The sequence below is a fragment of the Prunus dulcis genome, chromosome 6 (assembly GCF_902201215.1).
Source record: "Prunus dulcis chromosome 6, ALMONDv2, whole genome shotgun sequence".
NCBI classification, from domain to species: domain Eukaryota; kingdom Viridiplantae; phylum Streptophyta; class Magnoliopsida; order Rosales; family Rosaceae; genus Prunus; species Prunus dulcis.
In genome coordinates this window covers 29,293,927-29,307,089 of record NC_047655.1, presented here as the reverse complement: position 1 = coordinate 29,307,089, position 13,163 = coordinate 29,293,927, and the positions used below count along the sequence as shown (strand labels likewise).

The 13,163-nt window shown below is 37.7% G+C and overlaps 3 protein-coding genes across 4 annotated transcripts; 1 reads left to right on the top strand and 2 right to left on the bottom strand.

Moving 5' to 3' along the window:
- Positions 1-43: 43 nt before the first annotated feature.
- Positions 44-5,716, bottom strand: LOC117630717 (glutamine--fructose-6-phosphate aminotransferase [isomerizing] 2). Its single transcript, XM_034363452.1, has 11 exons — positions 5,253-5,716; positions 4,140-4,312; positions 3,755-3,866; positions 3,036-3,181; positions 2,738-2,902; positions 1,874-2,225; positions 1,531-1,781; positions 1,335-1,449; positions 953-1,208; positions 701-869; positions 44-484 (listed from the first exon to the last, which is right to left on the bottom strand). Exons 1-11 carry the CDS (start codon positions 5,494-5,496, stop codon positions 401-403), a joined length of 2,067 nt encoding a protein of 688 aa, XP_034219343.1. The 5' UTR covers positions 5,497-5,716; the 3' UTR covers positions 44-400.
- Positions 5,717-6,110: 394 nt separating this feature from the next.
- Positions 6,111-8,457, bottom strand: LOC117630718 (thioredoxin F-type, chloroplastic-like). 2 transcript variants are annotated; one of them, XM_034363453.1, is made up of 3 exons: positions 8,057-8,457; positions 6,528-6,627; positions 6,111-6,421 (listed from the first exon to the last, which is right to left on the bottom strand). In XM_034363453.1, exons 1-3 carry the CDS (start codon positions 8,389-8,391, stop codon positions 6,284-6,286), a joined length of 573 nt encoding a protein of 190 aa, XP_034219344.1. In that variant the 5' UTR covers positions 8,392-8,457; the 3' UTR covers positions 6,111-6,283. The 2 variants fall into 2 exon arrangements, with proteins under 2 accessions (XP_034219344.1, XP_034219346.1); XM_034363455.1 differs by having other exon boundaries at positions 6,111-6,418.
- Positions 8,458-9,435: 978 nt separating this feature from the next.
- On the top strand, positions 9,436-13,122 carry LOC117631177 (aspartic proteinase-like protein 2). Its single transcript, XM_034364182.1, has 10 exons — positions 9,436-9,995; positions 10,101-10,230; positions 10,348-10,595; positions 10,750-10,977; positions 11,383-11,548; positions 11,660-11,733; positions 11,888-11,978; positions 12,166-12,241; positions 12,327-12,398; positions 12,510-13,122. The coding sequence occupies exons 1-10, from the start codon at positions 9,742-9,744 to the stop codon at positions 12,656-12,658; spliced, it is 1,488 nt and encodes a 495-aa protein (XP_034220073.1). The 5' UTR covers positions 9,436-9,741; the 3' UTR covers positions 12,659-13,122.
- The last annotated feature ends 41 nt before the right edge of the window (positions 13,123-13,163 follow it).

Here is a 13,163-nt window from a genome sequence, read left to right as displayed (position 1 = left end):
GCAAATAAAAATGGTGTGCTCCTCCGTCATCCGTGAGAGAGTGTTGTCCAATGCAAATAATATTGCGCTATTACAAAATATATCTCCATGTTCAAGTGTAGAATGTAGATGATGTTAAAAATGAAATGACGGATACAAGATCAAAAAAAGGAAACAAACTCAGCAGGAAGCAGGAGACACAGGGCGTGTTAGTATTGTTCCTTCCTAGTTGTATTGATTTACAAAGCTGACGATTTACAACCTCATCAGCATCACACCAGACATTTTACCAACACATTACACATCAAACAAAAGGTGATTTTTAGCAGCTTTCAGCTAAGGTCTTGATGTCTCAGCATAATTTAGGAACACACACACCAACGAGTATATGAGGTACACGTCCATCAAAGTTGAAACTCGTTTACTGCGTGGTCACACTCTTTGCAAGATTCCGAGGCTGATCCACATTGAAACCTCTTAAAACAGTGAGATGATATGCCAGCAGCTGCACCACGGGAGGAACAGAAAAATATCACAACCAACCAATGACACATTTCACTCCTCAAGGTCAAACATCAGAAAAGTTACGAGGAAGAACTATCTATTAATACTCAAAAATGTAAAACTGGCTAGCATTAATGTCAGACACGAGCAGAAATGCAGCTGACTCCAACCCAAATAATAATCATAGTGTAATATAAAATCAAATGACAAAAAATACCTGCAATGGAACAATATTAACTACAGGTTGAAGGCAATCCTCAAGCTGAGGAACTTCAATCACTCGACAAGATCCCCCAGGGCACACAGATGCAGCATCTCCTTTCGAACACATTACTATCAGACGACCTCTGCGGGCATGAAGCTGCTGAATAACTGATTGCTGCTTACTGTAAATTATCAAGGGTCATCATTAAGAAAACCAGGTGCATTTTCAAAGCATGTAAGCGCTCCCAACCATGACAGGACAAACCTGAAGCAAGCATCACGGGTAGCAATCACAAATGTAGGGAGATTTTCATCAACTAAAGCCAAAGGACCATGTTTCATTTCACCGGCAAGTATTCCTTCACTGTGCATAAGGGCCACTTCTTTCACCTTCAAAGCACCCTCCAGAGCTGTTGCATAGTTGTATCCTCTCCCAAACACAAGAAGTGACTGTTCAGCTATCAGTTCTTGTGCAAGATCCTTCATCGTCTGGTCAAGCTTGAGGACCTCTCTGACTTTGTCTGCAATGAGCATATAGGAAAAATTCACTTTGTTATGCTTTCTTGCAAGTTACTTCTAGGAAAACAGACTGGAAAACGAAGTACACTACAGTGTTATGCTAAGAAGATAAAATAACCAGAACTCACTTGGCAACTCAAATAAACCGTCTATTATAGCCTCTCTTCTTGCTTGATTGGAAATTGTGTCACCTCCTATAGCTAGTGCTAGCATAGCCATCACCACTATTTGACTTGTGTACGCCTATTAATGACCATGATAAGACTGTCAATTAGAAATACGAAAAATCACAAAAACAAGGAGAGAGTAAAATTGCAAATTTACCTTAGTACTTGCCACACCAATCTCAGCACCAGCATTTATATGAACACCACAGTGTGTATTCCTGGCTATTGCACTACCAACAGTATTTGTAATGCCAACGCATAATGCACCATTTTCTAGAGCATATTCCAATGCACTCAAACTATCTGCTGTTTCACCAGATTGACTGACAAAGACTGCTGTATCTTCTCTGTATATAGGTCCTTGCCGATCCAACAAATCACTAGCAATTTCCATTGTAACAGGGATACCTATATTGTTTATAGGTTCAACTAACCAGAAAAGAAGCAAAACGAACAAATAACAATCAGGAAAGGATTTTTGACAGCCAAAAAGCACTTACCAGAAAGTTCTTCCAATATTGGTCTTGCAGCTAAAGCAGCGTTGTAGCTTGTACCACAACCAATGAAAACAATTCGCCTGCTTCGCCTAATTGTTTTAAGGTGATCCTTCAGTCCGCCAAGGAGAACAGTCTTGGCTTTGCAGGAACCTCCACGTAAAAGTCTCCCCCTCATTGTGGTTGTTAGAGATTCAGGCTGTTCATGAATTTCTTTCTGCATATAATGTTTGTAATTTCCCTTGTTTATTTGTTCAACCTCCATCTCAAGAATGGACAATGCTCTTTGTACTGATGCAACTCTTGAAAGGCCACCGTGCTGCCCTTTATCAAACTTTAAGATAGAAACACCTCCATCCTGAAACAACCGCCACCATGGGTAAAAACAAAATAACTTCAATTTTCTGAAGCAATTAAGTACAACTAGCAAAGAAATCAGAATCAATAATATCTTGGCACGACATATTGGTAGAGTAAACCAAAAGGTCGAAACAGCTATATGAGGACTAAGGACATAAACTTAAAAGGTAATTATCACAAATGCAGAGCATGTATAAGAACGAATTAGGCAGAAAATTTGGTAAAGTAAATTGAAAAGGCTAAAAAAGAGTGGGAATACTAGGAAAAAACTATCAAAAACAAGTTTCATCCTAAATGTAAAATTACGCATACAAGAAATAAAAACTACATAGACACTGAAATGGAAGTTAAATAAATCCTTCATTAGAAGAAAGGCATAAGCCCTGTATAGATATACTTTATGTTAAAACAGATGGTAGGACACATCTTAGGTCCCTACGCACTACGCCGATACGTAATTGTCCTATTAAAAATTTAAAACATAGCAGAATACAACACTTAAGTAAGTACCTTAAGATGTACTACTTCACCATCTTCAATCACCAAAACCTTTTTGGTGTGTTCAACTACAGCATTGGCATCACTGGATAAAAAGAGTTCCTTAGCATGTCCGCTTTTTGAAAGGAAATTATCATCTTGGAAAGCAGATCCATTGCTAGCATTTTCGTTAAATTCCTGACATGATAGCAAAGTGTCAACCAAGGCCAGATATCAGGCCAAAAGTGTCGATGAAAAAATATTACAGGCACATATAATTAAAAACTTAATATTTAGCCAAAATTGTTAAGTTATTCCAAATGTAGCATACTTTGACACCAAGGAGCAACGGACTGCCACGCTTGCAAGCAATCAACTCATTTGGATAATGCTGGCTTTTAAAAATCAGGGCATATGCTCCTTCAAGATGCCTCATAACCTCAAGCACAACTTGACTAAATGTGATAGTATGGTCACCTGAAACATAAACAAAACACTAACATCACCCTAGATTGTGCTTTAAAGAATTATGTGAAATGGAAAAGAAAAAAAAAAAATTAAAAGAAACAACAGAATCAAAGGAATGCACTTTATCAGGAAGTGCACTAATATACTACCCCTAACAAAAGTAATACGCATTCATCCTGAAAAATGAGGAAATAAATAAATAATTCAGTTGATCTGTCCACCCCTATCCTACAGAAGCCCATTTCCCACCTTGGCTACTGCATCTTTGGGCAAATATTGAAAGAAAAAAAAAAAGAGCTCCAGGGGTAATGAAGAAGCTTTTTGCCTCCAGAGTAATTCAATAGGGCAACCCTTCTAGTATTTGAGTTAATAAATTCTTTTTTACTTTCAAAGCAGTGAAGGGATCAACCCACTAGACTGTCACAAATATCAGGTGATGAGTTCTGAATAGCTAAAAGAAATAATTGCACGAACTATATTAATCACAATTTTGCATTAGCAATTAAAGATTTTGAACTTCAAATTGTAAGTTATACTCATGAACTAAATGTTTAACTTACTTCTAGTTACATATAAAATTACCTTCTCCTTCTTTAGCTTTATCATAAACATATTTGGCAAGCTTTGGAATTACTTCTGTGTCAGTTTCAGATTGAAAGGTGAATCCATGCCGGACCAGTGATTCCTTTAAGGCCTGAGAAAGTGAACAAGAATGTAAATCAGCAGAGCCATTGATGACAGAGGCTGTTAGGCATACAGTCCAAAAATAAAGTAAACTTTAGTACGATCCAAAAGTAAATAAACAGATTCATACCTAAGCAATCATCTAACCACAATAGTTTTTCTTTTCTTTTCTTTTTTCAACTTTGATAAAGTAATATTTTTATCATAAAAAAGGTTGCATTCAGCAAGAACAATAATCTCAAAAAAGAAAGAAAAAGTTCTACAACTGAAATCTTTATCAAACCTCATAATTAGTGATAACTCCATTGTGAACAACCAAAAATTCATTTCCAGAGCCAGAACTCTGTGGATGGCTGTTCCTTGGAGCTGGCTCTCCATGAGTAGCCCACCGGGTGTGCGCTATTCCAGCATGGTGAGAGAAACATTCTTCTAAATTTAACTCTGTTTCGGCAACCTCTGGATTTTCAAAAAATAAACATTAATTCCAGGGATTCGGGATAGATTTAATTATTATTATTTTTAAAGGAGAGGCATATATTACTATCCTTGAAGGACAGTCAACAAAACTATAAAATCAATATATACAGCTGATAAACAGAAAATGTATGTATTTCAGCTCCGTGTACTTGCTTTAAAAGTTTTATAAAATATTAATTCTGGATTGTAACAGGACAAAGTGATACTGCAATTAGTAATTTCCCTTTTCTTATAATTATAAAAATTAAAAAAAATTAAAAAAAAAAACCTTTTAAAAACTGGAACATCACCGGACTCAACCATAAGCACATAAAATTGGTTTATTTATTTCAATATTCAAATTTTAAACATTCCCTAATTAACAAGTGACCAGCATTTTCTTTTCAAGCTTAGTGTAGGGAGGATGTCGTATGAGAAAATGTAATAAATGCATAAGAAATACCAAAGACACTGACGCTAAACAAACTAATACTAGAAAAAGAAATGTTTATAAGAAAAACAAAAAGGAAAGAGGTCCAAAGTTCCAAACTTGTGTTTTGCTCTTTCTTTTGTGCATTCCTATGCCCAAACGGTTGGTAAGGTTAAGCTGGCATTGTCTGGTCCAAACCTAGCCTCAAAGAGTGCGGGTCTAAAAACCCAAACCACATCTACCCAACCCGACACGAATAACAAGTTAACAATGAAACTTTAATGAAGAACAATGATATAGAGCTGCATTTATATTCGACCAAAAAAACAGCTGCATTTATTGTTACTGGGTTGACCAGCCAAATTAACTCGGACAAATTTTACTGGGTCAACCAGAGAAGAACATAACGCCGGGCTCAAATTTACAGTTTCTTTATTGTTCAACATTTTCCCGGAAACCAAACAGAATGTACAAGTAAATGAATATAAAATAAAAAAAATTAAGAGTTACCTTGGTAGACGGATTTGACGAGGCTCTCGATGTTTCCCTCCTGGCGAAAAACGAGTGGGGGAGGCGGAGAATTGGAGGAAGATTGGGGAGTGTTTGGATCGATGGAAAAGGAATGGTCGATGGAAATCCCAGCGGAATCGTAGCCTCTGTATTCCAAACGCCTGAGACCATTGAATAGCACCTGAAGAATATAACGCCTCTCTCTGTTGACGTTGTAATTCAGATATGCAAATATCCCACACATTTCTCTCCCTTCTTCTTCTTCTTTTTCTTCTTCTTCTTCTTCTTCTGGATTTGAGAGAGAAAGAGAACGAGGGAGAGGAAGAAATCAACTTGTAAGAAAAAAGAAAGGCGGAGCAATTTGACTTTTGACCTTGTTTTGTTTTTATTATTTTGAATTTGGGGTTTGAATTATAACTTTATTCGGGGGAGGGAGGGTGTGTAGAATGGACTGACAATCGTCTCACTAGAGTCTGCAAAGAAGGTTAAGAAGGTATGCTTGTTATATTGGGGAAATGTTAGGGGTGGTGTTGTCTTTTAGCTTTACATCACCGTGTTACGGTGGCGTCATTTCATTGGTGCCCAAGTTAACAGTATGGGCCACCAAGAATTTAGGGGACGAATGCAAGTGTAGGAGCAGATTAAGGCGTTTACCATACGGACCATATTGTCACTAAAATAATTTTCCTTTTTAACAAATCATTACCTTAATCAACTAGCCTAATCCAAATCTATTACTAGTTTCTTTATTAGAAGTTTGAAGAGAGATTTTTTCATGTGTCATCTGGCTTCCTCTCCTTGTCTGTTTCACTCTTTTTCTTTTCCAACATGTTGTCTTTAACATCCTGCTGGAATCTCTTTCTATGAAGCAGATTATGGTTGCATTTCTTCTCCTTCAAGTTCCAACTAGAATTGCAAAGGAAGCGTCACATGGATACATAGATACAAATAGAATAATAGTCAGAGTTCCAAACAGACGTTTTTCCTTGCCTTATTAACATCTTATCTCATGGAGAAAAATTTAAGGCGTTTCAGCTTGATCTAACAACGTCTATGGCAGCAACTAAATCATCGAATTTGGCCCCCTTCACTTCTTTTACAACCTGGTTGTCCTTCAAAATCTTGAAAGTTGGCACCACCCTTATCCCAAGCTCCTTTGCCAATGGCTGCTAAGAACAACAATCACTCACCATCAAACATAAGATAGAGCACCGAAAAAACACTCGACTCTAGTAAAGAAAATTCAAGCAAGCATCACGAATCACGATAACCAACCTTATTTTCTTGGTTACAGTCAAGCTTTAAAAATACAACATCAAGATATTTCTTTGACAATTCTTGATATTTTGGAGCAATCACCTTGCAAGGACCACACCTGCAGAGTTCAAACCAGGAATACGAAATCAAGTGTAATTAGATGTAATGATACAGAAGCAGAAGCAGGATGAGAAAATAAAACACAAGAGATAGAAAATATATCCCTAGACCTGAGTAATATATTGTTTTTCTTATGCCTCTCCATGGATCATTCATAACCCATATCCAATCCTACCATCTTCCAACAACAAGAAGTGAAAACCACTACATCAGGATTCCCAGAACTTCCAGAATTAAGCTTAAAAATAATGATCTAACACAAACAATACTACTCCTCTATGGGATACAGAAGGAAAATTAATCCAACCCAACTTGCTAAGCTCAGATCATATTGTAAGATCAAATATTCAATAGTCAGATCACATTTCAATGGTTGAAATACAGTAAATCTTAAATCTCACAGTAACACAGAATGTTTATAATGATCAACTAAAATATAGTTTCAAAGACCAAAGCTTTGACAATTCTGGTGGTCCCATAAATGTAGACTAAATAGGGTTCATTTCAACGCCTCTGAAGGATTCAATTCAAGCCTGAGTGTGTGCATGAAAACTATTTGGTTCTGTTCTTGCAAATGGCTTGGACTTGTGCTATTGAATTTTGACAACTTTGATGAACTGAGAAGGTTAAAGAAGCAAGGAGAGCAGCATGAATTAATCAGCACCCTTTTAAGCCACGAAATTTGTACAATCATCGTGACACGACTGGGGACTGTTGGTACATGAGCAGAAAATCAACAAGCAGATCACCCTAATCAACCAACAAGATTGTCAGTGCAAGAATTGTCACTGGTCACATTCAATTTCCAAGGGCTTGTTTAATCCAAACAACCTAGCATAAGATTAAGGGTTATTACAGCATGCAGAAGGAATTCAAGATTCAAGATCACGCATACAAACACAAGCAAAACGATATCAAGAATAGCATTTCAATCAAAAAAATTAAACGAATTAAAGCAGGGCTACAATTCCATTTTTCTTTCAACAACTTGTCCCAACTAAATTCCACAAACTTAAAAACAACATTCTTGCTTTTATGCAATTTGCACAAACCACTGTAAGTAACATGTGAAACCAAAACTTCAGCTGAAATCTACATTTTGAAATTTCATTCAAAGAAAATCTTACACTTTCAAAATCCACTTCATTATTCGTGTAAAATGAATAAGGGGGAAACAAACACATAACATTTCTCGAAGAACAGGACAGTTGTTTGTTCTGATTTTCTTTCCCGAAATTTTCAGAATTGGCCAAAACTTACTTCAATTTCATTGCTTAATCCGCACCACCCACTTATTCACATACAAAATTCAGGTTCTCCACTCTGAACAAGAGTTTTTGTTTCCTTTATTTAGAATTAATTCATGGAATTTCCCGCGAACCAAACAGAAAGCAGAGATGGTAAAAACAGAAAGAAATGGAGCATACCATTGCGTGTACATATCGAGGACGACGGTCTTATCGCCGGCGGCCTTGACGATGGGCCAGAAGGTGTCCTTGTCAACCTCCGTGACCTGACCAACATTGACAGTGGGGCCTACAGTGTCCAAGCTCGACTTCACCGTAGAGGCCCAGGCCCGCTTCCTCTTACTGGTTGTTACACCACTGAAGCCCACTGCCACATTCTTCCTCTGCGCCTGCGAGAGGAAGCAGCTTGAACTTGAAGTAGAAGAATAAATGATCGGATGCTTCGCGGCGCAGGGTAACGTCGTTGAGGAGCTAATGGAACGAGGAGAGAGAGCAGCAGCAGTCTGCAGAGCCATTTCTGAGAGAGAGAGAGAGAGAGAGAGAGAGAGAGAGAGAGAGAGCCAAGTGAATCCGTTGCAGCCAGCGATAAACAATTAAGGACATATACAGGAGGAGAAGGGTGATTTTCAGAAAGACTAATATGCCCTTTCGGTTTGTGGGCTGTTATGAGAAACTCGGTGTCATTTTTGTCACGTCGCGAACTCGTTATCTTCTGTGGATGAAAGAAATGGCGAGGCTTGCTAAGGAAATGACAGCATTGCCCTGAGACGTTAATCAGGGGATATTTTCGAGGCTTAGAATAATTTGTTGAATCCTAATGACGGAATATACCTTTTGTTTACTGTTTGTTGAGTGGATTGTAGTGACAGGAATGAGTGGTTGTGGTGGGAGGGAGAGCTTACGGGAAGGTGAAAGTGACGGAAGAAATAGTGATGTCATATTTGGCTTTTAGATGGTGAGAAGACCAAATTAATCATTTGATATTTATTTTGTAATGGAAAATGTTGGGGTGTTTAAGTCATTTGGGTGATCAATTAGTGAAGCAAGCGGCATGCTTGCATCGTCCACAAAAATGGGAAAAAGAAAAAGAAAGAAAAAAGATTAGTCAAAAGAGAATTCATGAAGAAAATACATGATTAGCGTCGACATGACATGAAATGAAATTGAAGGCAGGCAGGCAAGCCGAAACAAGTTAGGTTGACCCAACCCACTCCCCTAACCGGTACTTGCAGCCCATGACCAAACGTGAATTTAAGGCCCAAACTAAGATTTCTTTAAATTATCTATTAAATTGAGTCAATTGTCCGTAGTTGGCTTGGCAGTGACTTGAGTCAATTGTTTGTTTGTTTCTCTTGGACCGAGAGGGAGAGATAGAAAACAGAATGACAGTGGAGAATGAACAGTAAACACAAACAAAGATATTAGTATTAGGAAATCCCAAACAAACTAAACCAAAATAGACAGAATAAGTAAAACAATTACAAAGGTTGACGTAGTTTACTATTTTAGAAAGACGTGCTTTTCGCCGTTGAAAACGCGCGACTCTCTCGTTTCTCATCTCTCTCTCTCTCTCTCCTCTTACGTTGCTTCTTTTCTTGCACATTCCCTCTTAGACATATGCCTCTTTTCCCTCTGCCACCCCCACCCACCTTGTTACTTGTTGTTTCTCCACCCAACTCGGCCATGAATTTTCCACAAAACCCACATTTCTAATTAAGCCTGGGTCTGGGTTTTGTCCCAAAAAAGGGTGGTTGTTGCTTGGTGGGGGTCCAATTCCAAACATCAGCTTTTCAAAATTGAACCTTTGAGTTGTATTCAATCTTAAAGATTCCTGTTTGTTGGGTAAATCAAAATTATATTGAAAAATGGCTCTTGGAACAACAACAACAACAACAACAAGAGTGGCCGTGTTGGGTGGTATTCTGCTTTTCTTCGCATTCGTTTTGAATGTGTCTGGTAACTTGGTGTTCTCCGTCAACCATAAGTTCAAGGGTCGTGACAAGCAGGTGTCTTTGAGTGCATTGAAAGAACATGATGCTCGCCGTCACGGTAGGCTTCTAGCCGCAGATGCTGCTGTGGATTTGCAATTGGGTGGCAGTGGTCATCCTTCTGAAGCTGGGTACGTATTCTTCTGCTTTTGGTCATTATCATGTTGTTGTTGTTTTGCATAAACTTTGGATATCCAATTGTGGTTTTGGTCATTGAATGGTTTGACTGGTTTTAGGCTCTACTTCGCTAAAATCGGGATTGGATCTCCTCCAAAGGACTTTCACGTGCAAGTTGATACAGGAAGTGACCTTTTATGGGTGAATTGTGAAGCATGCGAAAACTGTCCCACTAAAAGTAATCTTGGTGTATGTGCCTTTACCCTTTTTCTTCTTCTTTTTCTTTTTCTTTTCATATTACATGTGATTGTGTCGCGCTCATCAAGAAAACAGTTTTTATGCCTTGTTATAATTATTCTGCTACAGTTTAAACTCTCAGTATATGATACAAAAAGCTCTTCAACTTCAAATAAGGTTACTTGTGATCAAGAGTTTTGCACTTCCACATTGAATGGTCGACTTCCTAGTTGCAAGCCAAATATGCTCTGCAATTATAATATCGCCTACGGAGATGGAAGCGCAACTTCTGGATACTATGTGAAGGACAACATACAACTTGATAAAGTAACTGGAAACCATCAAACCACATCAACAAATGGGACTGTAATTTTTGGGTGAGTTGCGGCCATTTCTATGTAGCCTTTCTCATTACTAAACTTTAGCCATTTCTATGTAGAATTCTTTCAGCTTCTTTATTTGACTTTGCATAATCAATTGTTGCTGTGCACTTCCTGTGTGTATTAAGCTACGTCTCTTGCGGATTAATAGGTGTGGAGCTAAACAATCTGGGAATCTTGGTAAGTCTCCTGCAGCAGTTGATGGGATACTTGGTTTTGGCCAGGCAAATGCATCCATCATTTCACAACTAGCTTCATCTGGCAAGGTGAAAAGACAATTTTCACATTGCTTGGATAACGTAAAAGGTGGAGGAATCTACGCCATTGGGGAAGTGGTGGAACCAAAAGTGAAAAATACAACTCCCTTGCTGCCAAATATGTATGTGACACTATCTCTCAATCCTTCCTTCTAAATTGGCTCGTAATTGTACAATGCTAACTGAAATTACTCAATAAATCCAACAACTAGATTAAGGAACTACCCGCTAGATTGTCATGGAATTGCCATTTGATTTCCTAGTCTCTGCAATGGAAGAAACAGATAACTGTAACTACATGTTTACTAGTGACAGGCTGCTGGGAACCTTGTTAGAGTGATTATAGCGCTCAGGATGAGCTTTAACTTCATAAATACAGTTGCATTATGAACTCTCTTTTTTTTCTGGTTACCATAAGAGCTCCCTACATGGGTATAAATTAAAGGATGTTTCATTTTTCTTTCTTCAATCAGGTTAGGCATTGGCTTATGAAACTTGTGATAATTTAATTTTATTGAATATCTTAGGCCACATTACACTGTTTCAATGAAGACAATTGAGGTGGGTGGTGATGCTATAGAACTTACCACAGATATATTTGGCCTTTTTGGAGACCGGAAGTCGGCAGTAATTGACAGTGGAACAACATTGGCTTATCTTACACCGGAGGTTTTTGAACCTTTTATCAAAAAGGTAGCCACTGAAGCTCTTGAAGTCCCTTCATTTGGATTTTGTTGTCTAAATAAATACATTGTTTGTTTTTCTTGTTGAGAAAACCTTACATTGGTATTTTTTATAAATCAGATATTTGCTCGGCAGTCTGGATTGAAGTTACATACTGTTGAGGAGCAGTTTACATGTTTTGAGTATACCGGAAAGTAAAGCATTAACTTAGCTTAGCTATTACTTTTTATTTCTATTTTAGTGAGTTTACTATTACTTGTGTTACATGTGTTGGTTACTCTAAACACCAGAAGAGCAGCTAGACTTGTAGAAAACTACCTTACATTTCCTTATCATTTTTGCTTGCAGGGTTGATGATGGATTTCCAATTGTAAAGTTCGGTTTTAAGGGTTCTGCTTCTTTGACAGTATATCCTCATGACTATCTGTTCCAACTACGTGTGAGTGTTTTATCACATTTTCCAAATTTTATTTTGTGATGCACTGACATAGAATTTTCTCAATTGGTTTGCTTATTGTAGATTTATACTCTTCTTCCCTTTAGCTACAACATTATTAATTCATTTTGGTTACTGCCTTCTTCCATGGGTTTTTAACTAATTTACATTTTTCATGACATATACACAGGACAATGTCTGGTGTTCTGGTTGGCAGAGCAACTCGATGAAATCTAAAGATGGAAAGTCGGTGACTCTTCTGGGAGGTTAGAGTCTTGAGAATTACATGTTGAAAACAAATCACATGTGTAAATCTGATTCATTGAATTTTGTAATTGTTCCCAATTGCAGACTTGGTACTTTCAAATAAGCTGGTCCTATATGATCTTGAAAACCAGGCCATTGGGTGGACTGATTACAACTGTGAGTAACATTCAGGCAGTCATTGGGTGGCAGTGTTTGATTTAATATTTCTTATTGTTAGCAGGTTCATGAGCATGACCTGCTTTGATGTTTTGTTTTGTTTTGTTTTAGGCACTTCAAGCATTAAACTGAAGGATGACAAGTCGGGGCAGGTATACTCTGTTGGTGCCCACAATCTTTATTCAGCATCCAGCCGCATAATGGGAACACTATTGACATTCCTGTTATTAGTATTTGCCATGCTGCAAATATTGCTTTAATTCAACAAGTGCTACTTTTAACATCCATTAGCTCTGGTGAACCCTAATTTGTTCAACCAAAATAATAATAAAAAAGAATAACATATCAATTATTTTGGAAGTATTTATCTGTCTTTCCAGGTGGTGATAGTTTTTGTCCACCCTTCTGGTTCGACCTCTTTTCTTTTCTCTTTTGTATGAGCTTGTCTGCAATTTTCATTCAAGCCTCATCATCCTCAGAAATTCCTTAAGAATATCCATAGGACTGATATCTCTGAAGGATTCAATGTATGCATTTGATTAGACCATGAGATGAGCAGCGATTGGCCTAGTATCTGTCTGGGGTGGCTTTTATTGTTGATTCTAACAGACCAACAGGAAGTCCACCTCCTTTTTCATGCCGATTGTTGGCATGCAGGTCCACAGAATTTGGTTATTGTATTATAAAATTTATAATTCATAATTTATAATTTATAATTTATAATAGTGAGTGAGTGAGTGAGTGAGTGAGTGTTAAATGCTTGAA